This window comes from Larimichthys crocea, chromosome XXIII (genome assembly GCF_000972845.2).
Source record: "Larimichthys crocea isolate SSNF chromosome XXIII, L_crocea_2.0, whole genome shotgun sequence".
Taxonomy (NCBI): domain Eukaryota; kingdom Metazoa; phylum Chordata; class Actinopteri; family Sciaenidae; genus Larimichthys; species Larimichthys crocea.
In genome coordinates, this window is record NC_040033.1 from 11,305,217 (window position 1) to 11,327,009 (window position 21,793).

A 21,793-nucleotide genomic window follows, 5' to 3' on the forward strand; every position below is an offset into this window, starting at 1 on the left:
AAAATGTGATTTTTATTAGATAATTTTAATGAATTAACACAATGTTTTAAGGCCCAAGCTGCAATCTGCCATTACAGGCTTTAGAAATATCACAAATGAGCGTGTCCTACTTCTGTAGCTACGTTGATTTACAGCGTGGTCAACTCTCCATGGATCAACACAAGCGAGCAGGCGTTTTATTTTTTATTTTTTATTCCAGTTAAAACTTGTGCAACAACCCCACCTAGTGGTTTGTAGGTCACATGATCAACACAGTGGTTTCTACATGTTTTCATGAACATGACTAAAAAGACCAGAGAACAGAAACTCTCCATGTGGACACATTCAACCACACACACACACACACACGACACCATTTGTTTAGGTTTTTCTCGCAGTTGCTCCCGTTTGGCAGGGATTGTATTGTCTTTGTTTACCTGAGGGCAGGACGTGTTCAGGACAATGCTCGCTAACATATTTAATATGTGCCTCATATGTGCTACTTTTGGATCAGGGCCACAGCTACCAATAAAATTTTTGAACACTTTTTTTGAATAACTAAAAAACTATTTGACTGATAAACTAAACTTCTCTCATTTAAATAATTTCCTGGCAATGCGGAGAAGGAATCTTCATGGGTGGATATAAAGTATACACATTAGCTGGAAAGTTAACCTAATAAATAAAACCTGATAATACAAATTATTAAAACAATTTTCTGATAGTAATGAGTATAGGACGGACTTATCCTCCTGTCAGTCACTGCTACAACATTTGATTAACATGTTTTGTCTTTAAAATTAAAATGTGAACAGTAAATGTAATCAAGAGTCTTGATGAAAGAAGGTGTCATGTGCTGTAAAGATTGTAAACCACCCTGAAGTGTGTTTGTGATATTGGGATATATTGAAGGATCACTAATATTGAAGGTCTGCATGTCGAAGTGTCCTTGGGCAAGACACTGAACCCCAAATTGCTCCCGAAGGCTGTGCCATCGGTGTGTGAATGTGTATGAATGGTTAGATCCGCAAACTGATGAGCAGTTGGCACCTTGCATGGTAGCCAATGCCATCAGTGTATGAATGTGTGTGAACGGGGTGAATGGGATATGTAGTGTAGAGCGCTTTGAGTGGTCGGAAGACTAGAAAGGCGCTATATAAGTACAGTCCATTTACCACTACAGCAAAATAATTATGATGATGCTCTATTTTTCAATAAATCATTTTATTCTTTCGTAGGATATATAAACCCTCAGAACAAGTTGAGAAAACCACATACACTGCTGATATACCGCCAGGAGACGAACCATGACTCACCTCTGTGTCCCTAAAATTAGTTAATGGGTTGATTCTTCAGAATAAGCCAGTGTTACCTTGGTGATTGATTCTTACAATACAGCTGAGTGCCACAACTGCACTCCATAGATTTGTAAATCTTTTTTATGGCATGTTAAGTAAAAGGCATACAGTATATCAACAGTCAAACAGGCTCATTTGGCACAGTCAACACTGGGTAGGAGGGGGAGGGTGGACAGACAGCCATACAAAATATGGTTCTCATTCTCAGTCCGTGCTTTTACAACAAATCTTGTGGTCATTTTTAATCTAAGCAGTAATATGCAAGGCCAAATGAATAAAGTAAAACCACTCCACAGATACAGCAAATGTAGAAGAACTGCTTGATTTTGTCCTTTTCCATCTCTTATAAAGTTATCTCATAACACTCAAAAACACAAAGTCCGTTCATTCATCGACGGTATTATAGGCAGAACCGTAATAGATTATAATTTCATGGCAAGGAACATGTTCTGATTACAAAGCTGCTCTGAACTCCAATTAAATGCTACATCAGGTCACAGGGCAGTTTTGCACAATACTGAACTGTCAATCTACGTACAACACTAGTGATGTCTCCTCTTGTCATTGTTTGCTATTACACACTCTTCCATATCCATCTATCCATAAGAGGATATTGAAAATTGTCATATTCTACTTTGCACTCCATCTTTTCATCCTTTTAGACATGCTGCAAACACTCTAACATTTTTGTTTTGCTGTGTGAGTTTCAAGTCTGGGGTGCGAATCTAGTCATATCCTAAAGATGGAGATTATCAACAAGACTTGTATGTCACTCATGGAAAAATAAGAGATATCATAAGGAAACTCCATACAATGTTTACAAAAAAATCCCTCAAAAGAGGGATAGGAGTCAGTGGCAAAGAAGAGGAGCCGGGCTAGCAGTTACAAATACAAGCAAAAACAAAAAAAAGGGAACTAAAAACACAGGCTGGAATACACAGTATTTAGGAAAAAGCATGAAATGACCTGACTTGGGAGAAACATTAAACACTGAAATCATTATTCCTGAAATTTTAAAATTACACACCCTGTACAAAACAATCCGTATCAATAGGCACTTCTTAAATAAAGGTTTTTTTTTTTATAGTTTATTTCTGAATTTGTTTTCTTTTTTTCATTCAAAAATGGCACAGCAGAGCAATGATTTCGTAAATCAAGGCGTGCTGGACGACTGGCGACAAGTAAAGCTAAATGCATTCTGGCCCTGGAAGTTCAGCTGGGAGGTCAAGTCCTGTGTGGGAGCTGAAAATGCATATCATGGCGGAGGAGCTGGAGAAAGTGTTGGTTGGATATAGCCAAGGAGGCACGGGGAGGGAAGATGGTTCTTTGAGAAGTGGGTGATAGAGGGGGCTGAGGGGAATGTATTTATGATGACTTCTCTTTTCTTGCTCTTGGTGAATCAGCTGCGTGGGAGTTCACTCCATTTACTCCATTGGCTGAAAAGAAAGGACACATCGACATGAGTTTCATTTAACTAATTAATGATTTTAAATGGATGTTAAGCATTTAATGATCGGCAATGCATGTATGGATTCTACTGTAACATATGTGTTCTTAAGGTTATACAACTCTGTGGTTTCCCATTTTTTCTTTTTTTACTTCCCATTAATGACTTTTGTCTGTTTCTTTAAAACAGTGGGTGCTCTGATATGCATTGTATCGCTTGGGTAAATGTTCAGTTCTTTGCAGACAAAGAAGTACTTTGTGCTCGTTGCTCACCTTTGTCTTTCTTTGATTTGCTCTTGGAAGGAACTTGTTTCTTTTTCAAGGTCTGAGCTTGGGCATGCTCTCTCCACCGGCGCAGCTGAAAGTTGATAAATTTCCACATCATGAAGGCCTGAGTGAGGCAGATGGCGGCCAGGACAGTTATCCTAACGGAGAGGGGGGAAACAGTCAGTAACTCTTTTTGGCAATACATGTGCTTGAGGTAAGATTTGTCTTTGCATTTCATTCTAATTTATTGAAGCTGGTGTTGAAGTATTCTTTTCCTCTTCCACAATGGAGCCCTTCCTCCTCCTTCCTTCCTTTATGACTGTTGAAACTCAGCACTACATGCAGACTCTAGAAATAAGCTCTTGTTCCTTTATTCACAGCGGCAAACCTCATGATGACAGATGATCTTTATATTGGCTTAAAATGTACATTTAACCTCCACTGCAGTTGTGCAGTAAATAATTCAATACAATGAGGAAAAATACGGAAGATTAACAAATGACTCAAGCATGCATTACAATTAGCAATTCTAATAATGCTGAAGAATTTCAGAGTAGATTTTCTTTTGTGGCACGATGAATGTTAAATTTAAAAAAGGCATAAATCCACATCAATTATGTTAAATATTTCTATTCTTAAGTATTATTTTAAGATGAAGCAGTCCTGTTTCTCTTCTCAGACACACTCACCGAACAAAAATGACATTAAAGTTTCCCGCAGCCAAATCAAAGCCTTGATTCTCAGCTGTGGCAAGGCCAAAGCCCACGGTGAGGACAGACAGGGACAGGGTGAGCAGCCGTCCAAGGACAAACAAGACGGCCCATATGGTGAACCTGGAAGACCATGATACAGCATTGAAAACCTCTCCGATCAGTATTTCTTGTGAAGAAAGTGAAATCATTAAGGTTGTGAATCAGAACTCACCCTGTTTGTCTGTTCTCATTGCTGAAGTAGACCAGGCGGGAAACGTGGAACAGGAGCTCGACAAAGTAGTGCAACACGAGCAGGACCAGACCCAGACGGTTCAGACTGAAAGCCACAAGCAGGCATGATTTTTCTTTATTACAACTGACAGGAACAACCCAGGGGGACACCACTAGTGTCTCACACACATAATTTTAGGCTTTCTTAAGTGGCAGTTCTTACTTCAGAATGTAGGCGCCTGCAATGTGAACCAGGTACAGGAAGATGTACACAAGCTGGCGTGGAATATCCTCCTAAATAGTAAACACAAAGGATGGGAGGTCAGAAATGGTCAAAATATTTACAGCAGAGCGGCTCTGCACATAGAATTAAGAAGAGCGCGATTCTTTGAAACAATGCAACGTAACCAAGGAAGTCAAACAGGATACAGGCTCGGGGTCCAAACACAAGCTACAATACGTCATATCATTCCAAAACGATGGGCCCACAACACAACTAACCCACCCACCCACATACCTTCTTTGTCTTTTGGAAATACAGTTCTGGGAGAGCGTGCAACCAGTAGCCCAGCTGACAAATAAAGTAGAATTTCATCTGGAATCTGAAGGAAAAAAAATGTAACGCTTTTATAATTCAGAGGTAAAGTAATGTATGTGACATGTGACAGTTTTTTTCCCATTTAAATCAGAAAGAACACAAAACATTTTAACTTACGGCATCAGTGTATGGGGATAACCCTCCCACAGGGTCACTGGATTGGACAGGAAGTTTTCCTAAAGACAAAATCAACATTTAAATTACACTCATGAACAGATTTTGCACCAATTTGAACAACAACATTTCCATCTTAGCTACTGTACGTACAGAAAGCAGGATGCTCGCGCCCCAACCGAAGGAGAATAAGTAGAAGGCACTAAGTTGGCCCGACTCGTTGAACTTGCTGTGCTTAGTTTTGGAGAAGTGCTTCTTCCTGTTGATTTTCTGCAAAGATGGACAACGACAAACAATGCAGAACTGGTACTAGAGATTTAAATCTGCACACTCATGCGTGTGTCTCACTTACATCCAGCACATACTCCTGGATAATGGCGTGCATGATGATGGCCACCAGCATGTAGAAGAAGACGGTTGCCAAGTCCTTGATGCCATGGTGGAAGTGGTTCACAGCTGTCTCATCTGGGCCTTTATGGAGCATACAGAGTCAGACAGTCATTAATGATAAAAAGTATTAAAAAAAGATATCTTCTTTTGTCTGGCAATGTGTTTTGCTTATATCCCAAAATGTCGGCTACGCCCTGTTCATGCAGACCTTTGATCCTTAACACAAACCGCAGAGCCATTTCAATTCATTCCAGTGAATCATTAGTTTAATAACTTTAATTCCTGAGGTGAGGTGTTTGGATTAATGAGTCTCGACCGTGCAGTATTACACCACTTTAAAACTACCAGTCATTTACTATCTCAGCATAAAGCCTTGTCCTTTCTAAAGTTACATATTATCCATACAGCCTCCAACTTGGTATCTGTGAAACACTGTGATTAATGAGAGGAGCTGTAGCAGAGAGATAGATGATACAACATGAACACAGTTCCCAGCAAACAGTTTGAGAAAGCCTGAGTAGTGCCCACATAAAGAAATCAATCCAATCGCTGATAAGAGAAAAAAAAAACACCATGTCGTGATTGAATTTGATCCACTACAGAGAAATTTAGGTGCTGCATGTTATTTGCCTGATTTGATAAATGCTGTAAATAAGTTACAGAGCCAGAGAGTAAGTGGTAAGGTCTCTCAGATAAGAGATAAAACTAACAGCTGGCAATCTGCAAACCTCCCGCCAGAGTACAAAAAAAACTCTGAGGTCGAACTTTCCTTCGACAGTATCTGAAGTTGGCAAAGAAATTGTTAACCTTGAAATGAGCAGGACTTGAATTGAGAGGCCTATATTACACCTTAGCCCAAATTCACCCGGCACAACCTTGCCACAAGAGAACTTTATAAATCAGGCAGACTAAATTTAGCTCCAAAGGGAGAGAGAGAGAAAAAAAAAAGCTCTCAAATGGGTTTGTGTAAGGCCACGCAAGTACCGCTCCAGAATCCAAATGAGAGACTTCCAGCCAGACAACTCGGAGAGAATACTGCATCATAATGTGAAAGCCAAAAAACTTGCTTGTATTCATTTCAAGACATTCATCATCTCTCCTCGCCGTGTGTGTCTTTTACACGGCCAATTTAATCCTTCACTTACCGTTTGTTGATATGGTGACGTTGTACTGGACGGTTATGAACAACACTGCAAACTTTGAGGTGACCTGTAGAAAACAAACAAAATTAGATAAGCGACGATGCATGCGTGTGTCATTTATGCAAAGATCAAACTGAACACAGCTTTACTCTCAAATCAAACAGGTTACTTTAATTTATTCACATTCAAACTTGGGAGTACTGCATTTACATATCAGTGATCAGCTGCAAGATCCATGACGGAGTGGCTGTAACAATGACTTATATATGAATACGTTTTATTTTGACAATATATCATAAAACTAATACCAATAAAACCATAAGAACATATGAAAATGATACAATATCATTGTAACAGCAAAAGAAAGGTGATAAAGCACCATAAACTCCTCCTTTAGGGGTTTTATGATTAGAATAAATAGAATATTTGAATGGCACAGACATTGAAATTACCTCTATACATCACAATGACTGCATATTATTATACAGGGGTTATATGACTGATCATTAAACATGACCCAACCATAAACATGTATTGCATGAGCCGCGAATAGAGCTGTATTAAGACGGTTAAACAATAAGGGCAAATGGGAAGTTGCTTATTCCTCCTTCACAACAAAAGACCTACGTGTTGCGACTAACTGAGATATACACAGACGAACACCGACTAAAATGATCATAAATAATAACCATCATTTTGAGACGGTTTATGGTGCCACTGCGATACAACGAATTAAAAGAGAGAGGGAAAAGGAAAGGGCTTTTATTTTGTTAAAACAAAAACAGGAAGGAGTTGGGGGAAGAAAAAAAAACGTCGCCGCGTTGACATCAATGGCGCCGATTTCCACTGAGGGATGAAACACGGTTTAAAAAAAGACAGAAATGTGTGTGAAAGTAAAAAAAGCCGTGGCGTGGTGCACAGACACCGGCCGCGTTTATGCGTGTGGACGCCGGCTCGGTGTGTGCAGGTCCCCGCGGCGTCGAGTTAAACAGCTCCGAGAGCAACTTTCGGTTTTCGGTGCAGAAGCGGGTTTGTGTGATGACAGCCCTCTCTCCCTCTCTCTCTCTCCCTCTCTCTCTCTCTCAGTCGTTGTATGATTGCCACGTAACACATCTACGCATAAACTAACCCGAGTCGAGAGCGTTGCACAATATTGTCAGCAAGCGAGATCGATGCACCGTGTTGCACACGTGTGGTTATAAATCTGCAGAAATAAAATGTTGCACATGGGGGGAAATAAAAACAAAAACTTTTTAGTTTTTGTAAATCAAACGGCGGGGCCTGTTTTTAGATTGAGTGATTTGAAAATATCGATTTAAAGCATGGGGAGCAGACAGATGTAACTATAGTTTACACTTTAATAAAAGCTGGGTTTAATGAGACACAAAAAAGGCACCGTGCAGAGAAAAACTTTCGATCAAGACAGAGAGGAAGTAGTGTGAAGAATAGATCAGACAGCCATGTCAGTTTCCAGGAGAACAGATGGGGAGTATTCGGCATCTTGTCTCCGAATAGCCGGTCCACACTGCCGGGCGAGCATCCCCCTCCATAACACACACACACACACACTTCATTCAACATGTGGACTTACCTCAAACATCAGCCCGAGAAGAAACACCATAGCAACACAGGAAACAATATCTGCATGGTTCTGGATGACAAACTCATGGCTCAGCACCGGCGGATTCTTGTTAGTCTTTTTTCGGATGTTCCCCATGTCGACTCGCCTCAAACTTTGTGTGCCACACGCAGCGCAGAAGTGCTTTCTATCAGATTATTATTAATTAATTATTATTATTATTATTATCCGTCTGTGCGAGGACGCTCCTGCTTCCTACAAGCAAAGGGCCAGGCAGCTATTGAATGGCGTGTCACTCTTCTGCTAGTGGGAGGGTCCACGCAGAGAGAGAGGGAGAGAGATAGAGAGAGAGGGAGCAGATGCGCATGCGCAGGGCAAGAGAAACATCTGGGGTTCTCTATCGTCGCCTAGAGGTTTGGAGTGTAAGAGTGACTACATCTGTTATACTGGACTTTATCTCACTTTTTTGTTGGTTCATTTGACATGTATGCTGTCCTCAAAAAGCCTGTTGACACACATTATAACAGATAATCAAGGCTGCGTGAACAGTAGTTCAGAAATACTTTATTAATTAATATTATGAATAATAATAATCCCCACAGGGAATTTTTTTACAGCAGCTCCCAAACTGTAAGTTTGCTAGTAAGTAATAGCAAGAAAAAACATTTGAACACTATACAAGTTGGAGAGTAACATCCCAAGAAAAAAAAGAAAAAAAACTTTAATGCTATACACCTATAAGATATCCAATTTAATACTATATACACAGGTATAAATAACAGTAGAATAAAAAACAAGTAACAGTGAACTATGCTATATGTAAATCTAAAACCTTATGAAGAATTTAGTCTTTGAGAGACTGTACAGAGAATACACACTGATTGTGCATGCATGAGAAAATTGCACATGTATTGCACAAGCAAGTTCGGTAGCTACTGGACTTGACTTGGAGTGTCTGATATTTTGAGGGAGGAGTTGTAGAGACTGATGCTCACAGGTAGAAAAGACTTCTTGTGTCTTGGTGCCAGCAGTCTCTGGCTGAAGGTGCTCCTGAGTCTGTCCAGCACCTCATGGAGTGGGTGGGAGTCATAGTCCAAGACAGCCCGCACCTTAGACAGCATCCTCCTTTCCAACACCACAGTCAGCGAGTCCATCTGCACCCCCACAACATCACTGGCCTTACGAACAAGTCTATTAATCCTGTTGGCACAACACTCATATCTGTTAAACAGATAGTTCAATAAACAGATTCTGTTTATTGAACTACAGCGTTAACTACAGAGGTAAAATGAAGCTGCTGCGAGCTGCTGGTTAGCCTAGTCCAGCATAAAGACTGGAAACAAGAGGGTAGCCTGGCTCTGTCCAAAGGTTACACCACCTACAGTACCAACATTTTTAAACCTCATTATTTAATGTGAAAAAGTGTAAAAATGATACATGGTTTACATGTTGAAAACCTCACACTTCTACACCCAAAGAAGAGGAAACACATTTCTTTATTCTACACAGCTTTAATGTCATATGATAAAGAGTCCACCACTGAGATCTGAGATCATTGGAGTGAAGGTGCCTCACCAGGCAGAAATATGTATACTTATCCATTAATATATTAATAATTAATTACCTGTATTTATCCAAAACACTTATTGTCAGTCCTAAACAGTCAGCTTTAAATTGACTTTGGACTGCTGCAGGCCAGGAGAATGGTCGCTCTATCTTGGAGGAAAATGGATTTCTTACATGCTGGTTGGTACTGTCCCCTTTCCAAGAGTCTGGCACAAAATCTCCAGTTTTATAGCCTTCATATTTACCTGACAGATATGGGAGTAGCATCTATATCTTCTCATCTGACAACGTGTCAAAAAACACATGCAAAAATGTTCAAACTTTGCTGATAGACACATACACCATGCACTACAGTAGGAGGAATGCCATTTCAGTGGGAGCTCATGCCTGCCCCCTGCATCCTTGCAGGTTTATCCAGCCCTGAGATTACAGCAGAAAACTGTGTAAAATAAGTATGACTAATCTGCCTAGACTACCAAACACTATTAAAAGCAAACAATAAACACATAAACAGACTCTCTCACTGAATTTAATGCAAATGAATCACCGATACAGTACTGATACAGTTCATTAGTTTCAGATATATTTGACTTATTTTAATACACTAAATTTCAGACTTACAGCCAGACTGTGGCTAAATAGCATTACGTTAAAGAACAATAGATAAGAGTCACAAAGTCAGTATGCTAATTTAAGAAATGCCAGTTACACAGCAACATGTAGCTAAAGTTTAGTAATATTAGCATTACACATCATAAGCTACTGGTCATACCAGAACAAATAGAGCTGTAGCTGTAAAACCCCTGATAGCATTGAACTGAGCAAGGGTACTTTTTAGTGCTTGTTAATTTAACTTTCAGTTTGTAATATGTAAAATGTGTTGTGTCTTCTTTTATATAGTCTGTCTTTAAATGTGATTACTATTATCAAAATACCACAATAAATAATAATAAACCACAATAAGAGTATTTCCTGTTCACATTGTTACATAAGATATTACCACACTTACTATAGGCGCTTAGATTACAGGAAAGCCATCATGTGAGTTGTGACATCACTTTTTTCTGTCCACAGTTAATAAAAAATTCATCTGACTTTGTGTATACACTTCCTCTTGTAAAGTGTCAGGGAGATACCCTACTATTTCATTACTGACCAATGTTTAAGCACAAAAAAATGCCTGTAGAGGGGAATTTAAAGTATGAACTGTCACGGTCATGCGCATGCACACAGATCTATTATGTAATCTTTTTTTTTTCCGGCTTGACTTTATTAGTTCATAGTGGTGTCACTGAGGTGGGGCTTGTACGTTTCAGGGAAAGAGAAAGATAATTCACACATGCAGAAGTGTTTGCCTCTCTGCCGTACACAGCTGTCTACCATGGAAAAATTGTACTGGTAAGTTAAACTTTGCTTTTTGTCTGTGTGTGGGTGGGTGGCTGTGATCTTTGTAGAATGACACTAATAGCTGTGCGTAATTTAAGAAATAATATCAAATTCGGATTTGTATATGAGCTCAAAATAACTTATACAGAAACTTTATGAAAACACAATAAATGAACACCACTATGACTTTGTTTTCTTGACATGAAAAGAAAATATCAATGTCTTTTTGATAGCATGCTACCTTAAATTTGGTTGCCCTTATATGTGTCTTTTGTCACTTGTCTTTATCATCAATGGCGTCTCATTAATGGGTTTAATATTATGAAGCTTGAAGATGTAAAGAGACTTTACATGTAGTTATTCTGTGATCTGGTAAATAGGTAATCAAAACCCATTATATGACAAGTGTAAAAAAAGACTTTGGAATGAGCAAGGCAGGGTTTATTATCATTGCTGCTGATAAAATCAGTAAATGTTTGTCAACACATATATCAGGTCTCAGTAATAATAAAGTTCCTATGATACAGATCAAGGTACAGCACACTGTGACGCAGCAGGTGACTGCAGTCACGTCCCATTTCATGGGTTCACCGGTCATGAGCAATTATTGGTTTTAACATTGTGGTAAATCTGCACATGATTTTAGCAAAATGCTTGTCCATGTGAAGAACTTGTGAAATCTTTTTTGTGATACTCACATGTTTTAATCACATTGTACTGCTTTTACAGATCCACAAAAATGGCTCCAGAACTTCCGGATTCCACCACCAAACTGTCCACCACAGCTTTTATTCCGGACCTTCAAAAAGAAGCCACATTTCTACCTTCATCACAGGATAATCTTCTAAACAAAATGACAGACGGTTCAGAGACAGCTCCAGAGAATCAGTACACAAAACTGCGGTGGTTACTAACCATTGCTGGACTGATCTTTTATGTGGTGGACATTTGGACAGATGTTTTACTGGCCCTGAAATATTTTCAAGAGAAACATTTTGTGTGGACTGGACTGACTCTGATGTTTGTTTTGGCGGGGCTGCTGGTGACACAGATCTTCAGTTATGCATGGTACTCGGGCGACATGAATGATCCTGAAGAGAAAGAAAACGTACCAAGAATGTCCAAAGGTGGATTTGCTGCCCTGCACGTATTTGGCATGGGCATCTTCACCAGGTATGGAATTAAAACAACAATGATGATGAATGGTATCGACTTACAGCACTGCATCTTAGGAAGGCACTGACGCTTGTTATTATATCTGCAAAATAACAGGAGTTACTTTTGAACCCTGCAATAAAGAGTGCTTTTATGTTGTGGCTCAAAATGTGCAGTATGCACAGTGGTGTGCTATTATGGAATGTGCAAACTGGAATGACCACATTTAAGCTGCAGTGTAAGAAAAAAACTTGTAAATGCATCATCGCCTGTGCAGCAGCAAAATATGAATGAGTAACAAATGTACTGTAATATAAAACAACCTGTCTGACTGCTTACATTGTGTTTTGCCTGTTGCTAGGTATTACCACCTGCTGAAACAAGGGTTCAAAGTGGTTTGGACATCGAATTCCTCTTCAGACGAAGAAAAGAAAGCTGTGCACCACAAACTGTTTTGTCTAGCTGCTGATCTGAGCATGCTGAAACTGTTTGAGTCTTTCATTGAGAGTGTTCCTCAACTGCTTCTACAGCTATACATAGTGATGGGCCGCTCTGAGTGTTCGGTCATGCAGTGTAAGTAGAAGCAGAAAGTCAAAATTGATGCATATTCATGAATTTACAGTATCATTATTTTTTTTTTTACCATTTGTCAATTTCTTTCAGGTTTATCTATGGTGTTCTCCTTCTTTAACGTCGCCTGGGCCCTGGTGGACTATCGTCGCTGCCTGCGTAGATCCCTCCCTCAAACCATAGAAATGCCCTCTGGCCTTCCCACAGCAGTCTACCTTTTCTACAAACTCTGTACCATCACCAGCCACATTCTCAGTTGCACCCTTCTCCTCATTCTGAACACCTACAGCACAATAGCCCTTACCATCCTCTGGCTGCTAGGGACAATCTGGGCACACTCGCTTAAGACCAACTTCTGCTCATCCAGAAGCCTTGAGTTTCTGTACCGAGCTGTCATCGGAGTCATCCTTACATTTACCTTTTTCAACGTCAAAGGACAAAACACCAGAGCTGAAATGATCATCTACTACTTGATCCATTCTTATATAAATATTTCGGCTCTTATACTACTGGCTCTGTTTAAACCAGAGTTAATGATGACCACGTTTCTGCTAACGGTCATTGGTTTAATTGTTGGATGTTCGGTGCTGGGGCTGGTGTTTCTTGTACTGTACTATCTCTTCCTGCACCCCAAAGAAACTGAGCCCCGAGTGTCAGATGAGGTGGATGGCCCCGGAAACAATACCAGAAACGAGACCAACAAAAGAATAAGCAACTTTATACAGCCTTAAAGAACTTTTTAAAATCATATTAATATTGTGCTCATTATTCATTACATGTTAATGCTGCTATCATGTTATCCAACCTGAAGTAAAGTTTGCCTTCTCATTCCTGGCAGAAATGGCTAAGCAATTAGTGCAATATTTAAATGCCTTGTATTTATTCTTGTTTTCATGAATTTGTTGATATATATTTATTTTTATCCTGTCTATAAAATCTCATTTATTTAGGGTACCGTTGTAGCTTACCTGGTAGAGTGCATAACACAGACCAAACCTGAGTCCTGATTGCTGTGGTCTGGGTTCAAGTCTGGTCTGGGCCCTGTGTCATCACCCTGTTTCTCTTTTCTGTCAAATAAGTCAAAATGCTAAAGTGCAATATTATTTATATTATTTGTTGTCAGTCCTTAGACAGTTCAGAGGAGTAAACTTGTAGTAGCATTATTACCTGGCACACAGTTGGACACTATTTGTTGGGTATGGACAGAAATTTTCTTCAAGCCTGTAATGCACATATTAAACACAAGGTGGCATTATTGTCTAGGCTGACTTTTCTAGGTGAGCGTGTATACTGCTGGACCCACATCAACAAAATTTGTATATTTGTTATATCTCTTGTCTGAAAAAATGCAACAATGTCACTGTCATGTTTTGTTCTTTAATATTTGCCCAGTTGGACATAATCTCACAATGCCTAATTATTCTTTAAATTCTACACTATAAGTGTATAATGATTTATGTGATTCCTTAATTAAATTATTCAGTCCTTTATTTTAAGTTGGGTTGAACAAGAAGATGCTTAATTAATCTCTTCAAATAAGTGTAACGATTTACAAGACCTGGAATGGATTCAGTGACAATCCAGCACAATGGATGTTCACCAGCACAAGGCATGAACTTAAAGTGTCTCCTATTCAAATCATGTTACTGACCTTGAATGAAACTATAAATATCAGCTACTACTTTTTTTCACTATAATCCATAACCTGGAAGCTAAACATTTCCCTTGCCGCAGAAATGATGAACATAGGGGTCACGGATGAGCTAACTAAAAATAACAAATCAGTACTAATTTTGTTTTGACTACCAGCAAAATATTGTGTGAGTCAGGCCGGAGAGATGAGGACGCTATTCCTTCCTAGCCATGGCAGGGGGAAGGTGGGGGTGGCCATGCTGGACCGGCCCAGTGTGAGCTCACCTGGGAGGAACGCTGACAAACCGCAGGGTCCAGAGTGCACGATGCAGGCATTTTTTTTTATTTTTTTTTACCCCCTTCTCTTCCTTTAATTCAGCCAAAGTCAGAGACGTTTTGACTTGTTTACTCCAAGGGGCCACTTTAACTTTCATCTGTCAGTTGTACTCTGTCAGAGGCACTCCATAAAATGACAAATTTAAGCGAGGGGCTTGTGTTGGAGAGGAAATGATTCACTGCTAGGTAGTTACCACACAGAATTCAGTTTTACTGTGGCGCTGCAGTGGACAGACTCTAACTCTTTGACTCTTGTCTATAAAATGCATGTTCTTTCTGTCTATTTAAAGAAGATGTATTGGTTCTAATAGCTCTATAGCTATAGAGTAAATAGGCAGACATTGTCTGAGAGTAGAGTAATTAGAGGAACTGAATCTCAAAATGATGCTGATAGCTTACCTTTGGAACCAAAGGGAGTATATTGCACCGTTGCACCTGTAGGCAGAACACATCATTATGGAGATAATAAAATGACTTCATCCTTTGCATTTCAGATGATGGATACTCCCCTCTTTCCCCATCCACTGTATATTTCCTTGGATTCAGTGGACTAATGCGACGTAAACCTGCCAAAGGGACTTTTATTGGGAGAAGATGCATGTGTCCTGGGCCGGGGTCTTAAGCAGTCTCTCCCTCTCTGTCTTCCTTTGCTTTTGTTGAGCTATACTTTTGGCTGTGACTCACCACTGATAGCGTTGCCAGAGACCAGTCACAAGTCATTGGGATGAAACGTGTTGAGTAAAGCATTACCTCTCTCTCTCTCTCTAGGAGAAAACAAGCAGAGAGAAGTCTGGCGTTGACAACCTCTCTGTAATTTCCACTTCTGGCACTGAGAGCTTAATACCCAGTAATCTCTCACTCTGATCTCACTGTGATGCACCTCCAAGAGGAGCTGGAGAGTGTGGTGAAACTCTAAGAAACTAATAGCAAATCAAAGATGATGATACATGACAGTGCAAGATGAATCTCCAGAGCACCACAGGCCTTCATCTCATTTAGCCAAGGACACAAAATCTCATTCTGAACACTGACCACTGAAGAGGACAAACGTGCAAACACTAAGTCTGGTGAACACACACTGCCGTCACTGTCAGCAACTCCCTTTTGTCTGATTGAATGGCCCTCAACGTCTACATAAACAACCTTGACCGCTGACCTCTCTATAACCATCACTAGCTTTTCACCAAATCTTATCTTTTTGTTTTCCATCACCACATCCTGTAACAGCCGGTCAGGAGGGGGGCATTCCTGGCGTACGCCATCCCCACAATTTGTACAGACACAATAAACCCAGAGAGGCAGGCTGTTTTTCATTAGTGCTTCAAAGTCCATATAAACCATGATTAATGAAGTCCTGAGATGTTGTATGTCTTTAATTATTATGACTTGACTGCCGCACCAGTGCCGCAGATGCATTAGCAATGTTGGCGATCTGTACACATCTGCCTGGCTCGTTCTGACATGGCAGCTTCGTCTCATTCTTGGAGAATTCCCCGAATGGAGGAGGAGGGAGGGCGGCAGGGGGAGTGATAGAAGCCCCCCCTTTTCTTTTTCTTTTTTTTTTTTGCAATGGCACAGAAGTTTCTTTAATCACTGTACATGCACACTTACAAATGAGTTTGGGCAGTGACAGATTGGAGAGCAGGCTGAGGATAATTACATGCAGTGGGCTGGTGTGTGATCAGAGCGTGGCATTGCATTACCCAGAGGGTTCTGTAAATAAAGTCCTCATGCAATGAATGAGGATATTGTAAAGTGCATTATGCTGGGTACAATAGCCCTGCCATTGTTACTATTTGGATTTCTGCTCCAGAGTAGCTGATGGTGTAGTGTGACAAGAACTGCAACAGGGAAGTCAATCTAGGCTTAAGCAGAAAATATTGTGGATGAGGTCAGTTGTTACCACAAATCTGACATAAGGCACCAATTATCTACAGTAACTACACAAATACTAGAGAGAATTAGCTTTAGGTAAGATATTATTCTCTGAGGATTTAAGGGTAAATATATTTTTAACTTCATTTAGAAGTGTATTATATCAAAAATGAAAATTTTGTTAATTTAGAGCTCTATCCAGGTGATGCTGTTATTGCTGTACAATCACAGTCCAGTAGTGTCTGACTGTTTTTTCCAATTGGCTGCCGCAAACTTTGGGGAAGGCCCCTCGTGCACATAAAGCGAGGTCCACATAGACATGGTTAAACGAAGACCTGCCCGCACAGAGGCTTGACCTCAACCCCAATGAATACCTCTAGGTGGAATTAAAACATGATTGCGAGGCAGGCCTTCTCGTCCAACAAGTCAGTGCTCAATGGACGCACTCCAAAATCTTATGGTTAGACTTTCCAGAAGACTGGCGTCTGTTATAGTCACAAAGAGGAGGTGAATGGGATGTCCAACATGCTCATATAGGTGACTGGTCCAGCCAGTGCAGCAAAGATGTTCTGTATGCGCACAGGTTTTGCGACGTGAAAAGGTTCTACAGTTTTTATTATGTCAACCGAGAACATTCACACCTGGGAGCTGCCTGAAACAACCACAGTTTCACACTGCTGTCCTCAGAACAGCTCCATCGGGGCAGTTGGTGTTTAGTGCTCTTTGGGAATTTAACGATACTTGTTGAGGAAGGAAAGTGCGGTAGTTAATCACCTCCTACTTCCAGATTTTCCCAGCCAGTTCATGGATTCAGTTTGGGACTTACCAGTCTATTTAAATACACTGATTGTTTGACATACTGTAAAGGATTTATTGGCCAAATTAATTCACAAACAGTTCTTTCGTGGCTAAAGTAACATAAAACAAACGCTAGAAAGAATGTAAACCAGCTTATTTCCAACATGCCATCTTAGCCTTATGACCAGCCTTTCTCAAACCCAGATGAGAGTCTTCTTAAAAGGACTCTAAAAGAATTGCGGGAGTAATTAAACAAAGTGTACTCTCTACTCTGCGTCATGTCCAGACAGTGGGACACAGAAACAAAGAGTAAAGAGGAAGCTCATTTGTATAATCCTCATTTAGTGCAGGCGGTTTATGTTTCACAGTCATGGACTGAGCACTAACATAATAGTGCTACCCATCCTAGCCCTCACACTCAGCTCTCTCTCACACAGACGTACACACAGATAGAAAACAGAAGCCATGTTTGTGTTGGGCACACTCCCACAGCATGCAGGATGATGGATTATAGAGTGTTCCTGTTTATTTATGCTGCGCTGGGTAGAGGAATATGGGCAAAGACCTCATGCATACAGCCTATGTATGGCAAATACAATCAGCCGTAAAATAAGATTGCATATTATGAATGAGAAATGGGTTCACACATGCATACACACAAAGAGCACTGGGCCGCAATCAAACACACATGCACGCACACACACATGTATACTCGTCTTTTTGCAGAGGAAGCTTGTCTTGATTAACCTGGCCGGGGGAACCCGACATGTTTTTCCTTTTACGTCATGGCCTGTTCCCTGAGTGGCTCAGTCGAAGCCATCAATTCTAGTTTGTCTGCAGTTTGTCTGTTTGAATTTTTTGCTAATCTGTATTATTCATTGATGGCCTGTTGGCCTCGCACAGGAAGTGCTGAGTGAAGACTGTCGTGGTATTTATTTCACCCAGACATCATACATCATTTTTTCTTTTTCTTTTTCCAAAAAAAAAAAAAAAAATGCATCTCTATGTTAGACCACCTCCCTCTGCCTCTGCTTTTAAGAATGAACGTTTCTGGTGTTTTGAAGTGTTTCTCCATAGATTCTCTTTGGACAAGAGCTGCAGAAGGAGAGGATTATCAGCACGATCCATAAAAACAAGGGGGAGGTGCACAAAGCATCTGTGACTGTGCGACTACGAGGGACAAATGTTTTTCTCTCATACAGCTACTCTCTGAGCTGCGTACAATACAGCTTATCACCCCCTTGACAATTTTGTGTTTCTCCCAGTATCAGAAGGCCCATAGATCTTGAGTGGAGGAAAAGATGCTATGCCTGATTATAACAAGAGGTCAGGTCTTTGATGATGGTACGGTGAAATTTGTTATATGTTAAGCCAGTGCTAATGTGATTATGGACATTGATCCATTAAATCTACTGTAAAAATGCAGCCTGCACTAGTTTTGAACTCGATACTGGGGAGAAATGTGAGAGGTACTGTGAAACATTAAAGACGCTTTGATGTAATATTTAACCCATCTGCAGCGAACGCGGGGAAATGTCCATAAAACGCATTTTGGGCTAAAGTAAGAGGGACACGCCGGTGTGAGAAATGGGATGTGTGATTTTTCTCTCCGGTCTCTTGCAGTGTCGTTGCAGTGTAGGCATGAAAAGGGGCAACTGCCTGTTACGATTACCCTGGAGGACGTTTTATCAGGGCAATAAAATCAGGCTCTCTGTGGCTGGAATACATTGTGGAACTCCCCCGCCTACCGGGATCAGCATGAGTCTCACACTGTCACCTCACTCCTCTTCTGCCATGGGAAATAAGGGTTTAAAGTTTACCAAGTTTGCCTTTTAAGTGTTTAGGCTGATTATTATACCTTCATTTGAAGGCCCTTTTAAGGTCATTACTTTCCCTCCAAAAATCTCTGCCAGGAATCCTACCAAATACCAAAAAAATCAACCAATGAACAAAATGTGTTGTTCACAGCTAGTTTGTTTATAAAAATAATTAACCGTCTATTAACAGATCGAATAAATAGACACTGTGATCACGGCTCGATCTGTAGACTTCTGTCTAACTGGTCGTTCCTCTACTTGAAAGGATTTAGCAAACCTTGTTTTGTGTACAATGACTAGCTGGATATTAACCAGTTGGTCCACCACATTTGATATTTTTTATTCACTGATGGCAACAATCTAAATATCAATATGTAAATTTTGTTGTAAGCCATAGCTATGTCACGAACCAGCTTAGCCTTGACGTAGCTCTATATTTAGCTTTCTGAGGCAAAGAGTGCTGTAACTCTAGTAACTGCAAAATAATCCCCCAAAACATACTCATGGCGTAATATTATTTTTTATCGTAAAACAAATATCAAAAAGTCAGATTGTGGTCTTAACTCAATTTCGACCAAATATGTCTACTACCTTCTGCCACCGACTGTAGCCACGACCTGACAGCACAATGATTGTGTGCTAAGGTCATCACTCCATTCTTCTAAATATTGAGGATGCAGAGTGTAACTGAGGACTTCAACCATGTTTTTACCAGACCATGAGGAAATTACTTAATTTAATTGTGGGTTCACAATAATTTCCGAGAGAGTATGCCACTTTTTTTTTTTCTTCAAAGTGTGTCTTTCTCATTTTCTAATTGTAATTTGTTCAGTACATTGGATCGGATAACATATACTGTATGAGACCACCACCAATGTACTGTATGAGTCTTTAGTTTTATCTGATTTCATGAGTCTGCCATGAACTGTTAATGCTGTATAATGTTGCACTAACGATGCCATATTGTGTAAGATCAAACATTTGGTGATTGATTGAGAGTTAACAGGACTAAAGATGATGAACTCAGTCCTATCATAGGCAAGTATTTGCCAGCAAGGAAAGTCTTGCCTAATATAGGGATCCTTTTTTTATGTATTCACAGGGATAGACACTTATAACCTTCCTTCATCCTAGAAGACGGAAATACAGAACCGGGCTCACATGAATGCTGTCTGTCCACATTCATTTGGGTGTCAAAAAAGCTGTCAGTATGGCGTCTCCTTGGGATGTCCACAGTGCACGGCCTTTCACTCTGGCCCATAATGCAACAAAGGTGTGGTGACTGAGTAATCTCCTTAAACAGGCTCCCTGGCAAAGCCACGGGTTCACTCCTGGGCCCCAAAGTCTCTACCAGAGGAAACTACACCCCCCTTAGATCCCAACTCAGATAAAGCACACTGGTGACATCACCGTCCCCCCCCCTTTTTTAAAAACATCCCAGTGGTCCTCCCTTATTAGCATGTGCAGTGTAGCGGGCAGCGGGAATAATAATGTGTTCTCCCTCTCACACCGACTGAACTATTTGGGTTGAAACCACAAAGCCCCAGGCTTCAGCCAAGCTAAATAACAGTCAGGGGGAAGATGGTCAAAGCATCACAATTAGAGGCAGTTTACTTTGTATTCTGCCCATGCCAGAAGGATCACAGACTATAATTTGCGCCAAAGATGTTTGAGAGTTTATGTTGCTGGAGAAATCTGTGGAAAGTTTATGAAGGTTTCAGATAGAGGAGTGTGGTCAGAGGTGATGCTGGGTGAAAGTTGAACAGTTAAGTGGTAACGATGTAAAGTGCTGTTTTACAGAGACCATCTACTCGAGCTGAAGAAAAATTCAAGTGAGTTTGCGTGAAGGTCAAGGAACATACAAAAGAGCAAAGAATGAATGAATGGCCTTTTCTTAAAAGGGCAATGGGGAACTCAAACAAACACTCCCCTGCGTCCCAATATTAACAAATGATTCTGCGATAGGAGCTCTAACTTTGACTTATGATTATTATTGATCTTTTTATGAAGCGTGTGAAACAAAACTACACTTTATGCCACCCAAGGGTCCTGTCCATGCTGGGCTCAACCATATATACCCAGAGAGGGCTTTGAGTTCAGGCAGGCACATGTGGGATTTCCCCTACAAACACACACACACACACACACGAACAAACACAGCATTATTATAAAGCTCTGTTGAGGAGTTTTGGCTTGTGTACAGTAGGTTGCTTATAAGGCCCTTTGCTGCTTTCTTGACAAACAGGATGAAGTGGGGCTGAGCACAGATGTATAAGTAACTGTTTCTATGAATATGCTCCACCACACAGCTCTGAATGGACTTCAGTTTCATTACGCCAAGGTAAGAGATTATCCAACACTGTACCTGCAGCGTTTATTTGTTCAGAAACAGATCTTTAGATTAATCTGACTCCACGTTTGTTGTCTCAATGCTCTATGGTATTAATTCCAGCCAAAATACATGCAGCATGCCAATATATTATTATTACTTGAGAAATAAATTCAACTATTACTGTTAATATTCAAATTTCAAAATGATTTTGACTGGTTTACAAGAGATAGTTGATTAAGGGTAGAGGTAAATTTGAAGTAGAATGCATTATTACTGCTATGGAAAACATATTTATTCATTGTGCTAAAGAGAAAAAAGCTTTGAGAGCTACCAGAACATAAATCAATAGTTCTGCATATTGTCACTGCCACAAACACTTCTGGGTTATTGTTTAAATTCAGTTGTGTTCTCTAAATGTATAAACACAGACTATTCTGAACATAGGTACTAGATACTGGACTTTTATACAGTGCAGTGAGTTGCTGCATATCACTGCCTGATATCTGCCCAGTAGATGGCGGTATATGTAC

General features: G+C 40.2%; 2 protein-coding genes across 2 annotated transcripts; one reads left to right on the forward strand and one right to left on the reverse strand.

Annotated features, from left to right (window-relative positions):
• Positions 1-1,184: 1,184 nt before the first annotated feature.
• Positions 1,185-8,111, reverse strand: tram1 (translocation associated membrane protein 1). The gene is made up of 11 exons (XM_010733949.3): positions 7,809-8,111; positions 6,221-6,284; positions 5,038-5,156; positions 4,839-4,955; positions 4,689-4,747; positions 4,491-4,575; positions 4,197-4,267; positions 3,975-4,079; positions 3,740-3,883; positions 3,057-3,208; positions 1,185-2,773 (listed from the first exon to the last, which is right to left on the reverse strand). Exons 1-11 carry the CDS (start codon positions 7,932-7,934, stop codon positions 2,703-2,705), a joined length of 1,113 nt encoding a protein of 370 aa, XP_010732251.1. The 5' UTR covers positions 7,935-8,111; the 3' UTR covers positions 1,185-2,702.
• Positions 8,112-10,667: 2,556 nt separating this feature from the next.
• On the forward strand, positions 10,668-13,301 carry xkr9 (XK, Kell blood group complex subunit-related family, member 9). The gene is made up of 4 exons (XM_010733938.3): positions 10,668-10,760; positions 11,478-11,921; positions 12,265-12,476; positions 12,567-13,301. The coding sequence occupies exons 2-4, from the start codon at positions 11,488-11,490 to the stop codon at positions 13,202-13,204; spliced, it is 1,284 nt and encodes a 427-aa protein (XP_010732240.3). The 5' UTR covers positions 10,668-10,760; positions 11,478-11,487; the 3' UTR covers positions 13,205-13,301.
• Positions 13,302-21,793: the final 8,492 nt, after the last annotated feature.